At 48.7% G+C, this 6,208-nt stretch overlaps 1 protein-coding gene across 3 annotated transcripts in view; it reads left to right on the top strand.

Moving 5' to 3' along the window:
- Positions 1–2,818: 2,818 nt before the first annotated feature.
- Positions 2,819–6,208, top strand: part of GFPT1 (glutamine--fructose-6-phosphate transaminase 1) — a 43,430-nt gene continuing 40,040 nt past the window's right edge. The window contains exon 1 of one of the 3 annotated variants that reach the window (XM_040538256.1): positions 2,819–2,887. In XM_040538256.1, the coding sequence (XP_040394190.1) occupies positions 2,881–2,887 (7 nt within the window). In that variant the 5' untranslated portion in view covers positions 2,819–2,880. Of the gene's footprint in view, positions 2,888–3,235; positions 3,260–6,208 lie in introns of those variants that run through there. The other 2 variants (XM_040538259.1, XM_040538260.1) reach the window with 2 other exon arrangements.

The raw sequence follows: 6,208 nt of genomic DNA, 5'->3' as shown, positions 1-6,208 counted from the left end.
GTCTGCCATTCAGTGATTTTTTTCACCACTTTCAGGTAGAGAAAACAGAAAATCATTCATGTTTCCCAAGCTACTCTAGTGCTCTCTGTTATAGAAGTTGATTATAGCCATCTAAACTCTTTCTGTCTTGAAACTGTTTACAGGTGGAGATGTGCTTTTGATTAGGATGTGATTCATACCATGTTTCAAGGAGAAAGTAGCCTGTTTGTCTTTTAGGCAGTCTTCTGATAACACTATTTTATATGGTATGAGGCAATCAACAGCCACAGCCCTCGCTGACAGGATTTATGGAGCAGGTGCTGTCAACATACCAGGAAGAAACAGCTGACATTACCTGATGTTAATATTCAATATGCGTCATATTAGTAATCACAAAATATGCATTTTTCCAGGAGGTGATAGATGAAGTCCATCCAGAATTCGGGACTGTAGCCAGAACTTCTATTTCAATTGAAGTACATTGAGGCTAAGGGGGGAAAAGAAGGTACTTCCTCCTGATTGTGGCCCACACTTTATTTTGAAAGGTTTATGTGTGAGAGATGGTTTGGGAAACTGTCTTCACATTTCTTCCTTTGGTACTAAGTTGCACACCTGCATTGGTATGAATTATTTTATGGTGTAAAGCCACGTTCAGCAAGACTCAGAATAAATTAACAAGTTACGTAGGGGATAAATTTATTTTTTTATGGGGAAAATATGAAATAGCCACTTCGAGAATAAACACATGGAGCTAGATTTCTCTCTGTGTAAAATTCTGAGAAATTTGCACCAGGTTATTAGTACATATAGCCTTAGTCTGAAGTATTTTTATAGCGTTGTGAAGTATTGCATAGATTTAAGTCATAAGGTTCAGGATTTGTTGTGCTGCAGATATGAGCTATGTATTTTTGGAGTGTTTGTAAGGCCTGTCCATGCTTTTTCAGGTCTGGTGGATCCTTCGTTATAAGTAGGGTCATATCCTTCAATTTCTCTTCACATAATGCTGTATGTACATTTTACGTTTGTAGTGAATCTATGGAGAAATTCCGCCAGTGAAGTTGTGAAGCAGGACCTACTACAGGACAGCACAGGAACCCATAACATAGAAATAAAGCAGCAGACAAACCAGTGTCTCTAGTAGGTCAGTAACAAAGGTAGTTTGAATAGTGGAAGAACCTGGTGAGAGCAGTATTTGAACATATGTTGTGCGTATAACTGTTGGTCACAGTTAGAGTGGGTTAGTAGTTCCTTTCTCATCTAGGAAATCTGTGTCCACTGTTGCAAGGTATCCATCTTCCTAATGAAAGAATCATCACAGAATCATTAAGGTTGGAAGAGACCTCCAAGATCATCTGTCCAACCATCTCCCTACCACCACTGTCACCCACTAAACCATGTCCCTAAGCACCACGTCCAAGCTTTCCTTGAACACCCCCAGGGACGGTGACGCCACCACCTCCCTGGGCAACCTGTTCCAATGCCTGACCGCTCTTTCTGAGAAGAAATGTCTCCTCATTTCCAACCTGAACCTCCCCTGGCGCAACTTGAGGCCATTCCCTCTAGTATTATCACTAGTTATCTGCAAAAAGAGGCCAACCCCCAGCTCCCCGCACCTTCCTTTCAGGTATTTGTAGAGAGCAATAAGGTCTCCCCTGAGCCTCCTCATCTCCAGGCCAAACAATTCCCGTTCACTCAGCCTCTCCCCATAGGACTTGTGTTCCAGGCCCTTCACCAGCTTTATAGCCCTTTTCTGGACACGCTCCACGGCTTCCACGCATTGGAGCTTCCACACCCTGGAAGATGTAGAAGTGGACTCCTGTGCAAACACAAGTGAGGAAAGATCAGAATTTTAAGTCAGCCCTCCTGCACCTTCACAATGGTCAAAGGGAAAATAGAGGGCTAAGCAGCTTGATTCCCAATTACTGCCCTACACGATCAAGTCACAGGAACTGTCTCATTGCTTCAGTTTATTACTGTAATGCCTTTGCTGCTGAACAAAAGCACAGAGATGGCTGTGTGTGCTGGCTGCTCACTTTTAACATTTCTTAGATTGGTGACCTCCTCCTGTTTGTGTTTTGCCAGGTTTTTTCTAGCAGAAGGGTCAAAACCCTTCACTGTCCTGTTTTATGTATACTAACGTTTTTGGTTTCTCTCTAGACTTTGTAAGGAAATCTTATTGTATTGACTTCTTCAGTGTCAAGATAAAGTGACCATTTTTCCTAAGGAGGGATTTTGCTATCATTTTGCATCCTCAGGCTTTTAATTTATTTTTTTCCAAACAGAACTTGACTGTGGCAGTTGCACGTAGATGGTGTAACCCGGCTGCCCAGCTGTACGAACAAGCCTCTCCCTCCGCCGGCAGTCACGCCCATCCCGCTTCGCTTTGCGGATCCAGCTTAATGGTTTCTTTATCTCGCTTCTGAATAGGTGCCATTATGGGGCTGGTAGGGCAGGAAACCAGAAGCCAGGCCACGCGGGTCTGGGCGCCGGGCACACGGGGTGCCTCTCGCACAGCTGCCGGCGCCGCTCCCTTCCTCCGCGGGCCTGCGGGAGCGCTCTGAGGGCCAGGACCCGCAACTGGCCGCCGCCGCTCCACAGGGCGCTCACGCCCGGCGGTGGCGCTACCTGCCCCCGAGCGGGACCTTCCCGGGCCGCGCCCCTTCCCGCCCGCGGCTCCGGCTCCGGCTGCCACGTCCCGGGGGGCAGCGCCCCGCCTGCGGGCGGCGGCGGCCGCGGCTCCGGTCGCCACGTCCCGGGGGCCGGGCCGGGGCCGGGCGGGGCGGGCGCGGAGCCCAATGGCGGGGCGGGCGGCGGGCCTGCGCCCTGGGTTCCCGCGGTGGGGGGGCCGGGCGGGGCGGCTCCGGCTGGCAGAGGCAGCGCGGCCGGCGGCGGGGAAGCAGCATGTGCGGTAAGGGCGGCCGGCGGCGGCGGCGGGGCGAGCCGGGGGAGCCGGCCCCAGCTGCAGCCCTCGAGCCGGGCGCCGGGGATGGGAAGGAGCCCTGGCCCCGTCACGGCAAGGTGTCACCGCGCCGTGCGGGCCTCCCGGGGGGGCGGCTCCCGGCCGGTTAGCCCGAAAGGACGGCTTTTTTCGCGGAATTACCGGCCGGTGCCGGCGGGGCGCACAAAGGGCCGGCGGCAGCACGGAGCCCGCCGCGCCGGGGCCCCGGGGCAGCCCCAGCCCCTGTCAGCGGGCGCGCGGCACGGGAAGAGGCGGCGGCTCTCGGTGGCAGCGCTGGGAGCGTGCTCCTGGCCGTGTCGCGCTGACCGCTCCCATCTCCAGGTGGGAAGCCCGGCGCCTTGCCGTTGTTTGAGTCGTTACGACTCGTGACGAGGAGGCTGTCACGCTGTGCTCGGCGTGGGGCGTGAGGCGAGGCAGCTCAGCTGGCTGAGGCGTGGAGGAGAAGCATCCATGGCGGGGGTCACGACGCCAGCTCGTCTCGGCCCACTCGTGCCAAGCACACTGCTCTGATGGGCAAGAGCAGGAGCCAGCGAGGCTGGGGGGCTTTCCAGGGGCCTCCTTACGCTCCTCTTTGCCTATCTAGTAGAGTTGTTCCACCTTAACTTTTGGACATAGAAATAACGTTTATCCGTCCTCTTCCTCTCCCCTTTTTATCACATTGGCTTTGTGTTCTTCCATGAAAATGGTCTTCTTTCAATGTTTTCTTCTTTGCTTCCCCCCCCCCCCTCTATTTTTACATGTAAGGTTAGAATTGTTGCTCTGAGCAAGATTTTGTTTTATATGTTTGATTTGCAACTTGCCATTCCTTTCATTGATTCTGTGAGATTGAGCCGGGGTGAAACGCTATCACCTTCAAACTGTCAAGTCTGTGGACTTGGAGGCACTCAGAAATTCATACTTCAGCTTACATTTATCGCTATGTTAATTTGTGTTAGAAGTACAAAGTAGAGCACAGCTAAGAATAGAAGGGATAATTATTATTATAAATAGTTGGCTGCGAGAACAGACATAGTTTTTGTGCCTTGTGCTTGCCTTTTTTGAGGTCCAGCCTTTGAAAAGTGTACTGTTAACGTTCTGGTCTTCATCATCTTAACTGTGATAAGCACTGAAAAATCTATGGGTAGTTATTCAGTTGCACTCAAGATCTAACATATTTCTTCCCCTTTTGATATAAGCAAGGTTGTTCTTAGATATTGAGCTGTATTATGAAACAGTAAGAAGAGCAACAAGGATACATATTGGCTATGTTGTTGAGTCTTTTTCTGGGAGCCAGAGATATATCCTGCAGTGAAAAATGAGAAGAGAGCATTGACTGAGCATGTTTCTCTGAAGACTTATGGAATGAGAAAAAGTCTTGGAAGCCGAAGAGCTTCTCAATGGAGGAAGCGTGTGAAAACAGCTAAGGTTTTTGAAGGGAACAGGAGAAGAACTGTTTGGGGTCTGAGGGTGCTGCCACATGAGCTCTTGTGGGTGGGGGCTCAGTCCCGCAGGCAGAGATGAAGGGGTGCAGTCTCTGTTGCTGCCATTCGCAGCACAGCTGGCGAGTACAAGACGAAGTTGACTGTGGTATGGGCTCATATTGTGAAATGTTAATTGTGGTGGTGGTTTGGGCTTCCTTTTGTATGGCAGCAGTACCCTCCAGCAAAGGAACAAGGCAATCAAATGGAGGTGATGCCTTCTCCATCTTGTAAATATAAACAGACAGAATGGCTGGGAGCTCCTCTGACCATATACTGACATCCCGATGGTCTCTTAGCTGAAGTGACAGAAGTCCTTATCTTGAGGTAGAGGCTTCCTCCTGATTCCTCCTGCAGGTTGGCTGTAGGAACCCTTGGCAATGTTTATGGTATATAGCTGTGTCAGGATACACGCTGCTTTATCTTACAGTGCTGTCCATAGGGTACACAGTCCACATTCAGATTTTTATCTGATTTGACTCAGATAGAAAGTTAGTTACTGAGTTAAAAAAAGAAAGTGAGAATGCTGCTATTGTTATCTGAGTTGTCCCTCTGACAGCTCAAGACAGGATACCAACACAATGTTTTCAGTGCGTTGATAACCTGATGTTCAGGTTTACGTGCGTGTGACCTCATGAAGTCCTGTGAACTGATGTGCTTGTATCACTTGACAGGTAAAGCATCCTCAAAGTTTGCTTCTTTGGTGTCTAAAATAAGTGACAGGTTTGGTGTGTAGATGTGCTGTTCTCTTTGGTTTTAACAGTGTTGCAAGAGGATAGATTTTGTTCTTAGTATGCTTTACTTGTTTAAAGACTTAATGAGGTATAAATTGGTTGTGCTTTGGTCTGAATGCACTAAACCAGTTCAATGGCATCTATGAAATAGTTTGGAAAACAGGTTTTTCAAGGTAGCCAGGCCTGATGGACTGTCCTGTAAATAAGTAAACCTGTTGTCTGCCATGACTGCTTTAAAACAAACAACAAAAAGGGATTTAAGAATTTAGGTCCGGTGCTGTGATTACTGGAGATAAGAATGGGCTTAAGAAAGACTTGAGTTCCAAGCTTTAGGGTTGCATGCATGTCAGTGGGAATTGTCCTCCCACACTCCACAATACCGTTTGTACGCCTAGGTCCATGCCTTGCTGTGAAGCGCAGAGCGGTGGCTCTTGCCCGGAATGTGTCCTTAGAGTTGGTGCTCTGGTTGTTTGCTCTAGGTGGGAGAAATCTGTCTTTTCTTATCTGAAGAAAGAGGTGTGTGCGCAGGTGGTAAAAGTATCCAGTGGACAAATACGGTTCTTCATCCAGTGGATTTTTTTTTTCTGCTTTGCTTTCTTTCCAGCACAGACTTGATGAATTGAACATGAAGTCTCCCATCTACAGCTAGCAAACATGGTAACATAGTCTGCTTGTTTCTGATCTTGCGCTCATTCAAGTCACGTGGAGTTAGCGTTTTTCCTCCATGCAGCAGCTGGCATGGCGTTCCCCTCGCCGACCCACCGAGCAGCAAATAACAAGAGCCTGCTCCAGCAGCCTTTGAGCATCATCTTAGGGAACACAGAAAGCGAGAGGGCCAAAAGCCATGTGGTTCTGGTATTTTGTTCTGTGCTGCTCATATATCTGTGTTAGTACTTGTTAGGGCTTTGTTTCTCCCCTACTATAATTTGAAGAAAGATTTTTTTTTCTTCCTTTTTCCCAATCTGTCGCACACATTATGCATGTGATATTTAGCAACCTGCATCTAATTTGTTGAAGACCAGAGGCCTGATAATCATCACCAGGACAAAGGATTCTTCAGAATTGCCAAGTGGATGTAC

Source organism: Cygnus olor, chromosome 27 (assembly GCF_009769625.2).
Source record: "Cygnus olor isolate bCygOlo1 chromosome 27, bCygOlo1.pri.v2, whole genome shotgun sequence".
In the NCBI taxonomy this organism is placed as follows: domain Eukaryota; kingdom Metazoa; phylum Chordata; class Aves; order Anseriformes; family Anatidae; genus Cygnus; species Cygnus olor.
Note: the sequence above shows the minus strand (reverse complement) of the source record. Positions and strands in the feature narration are given on the sequence as shown.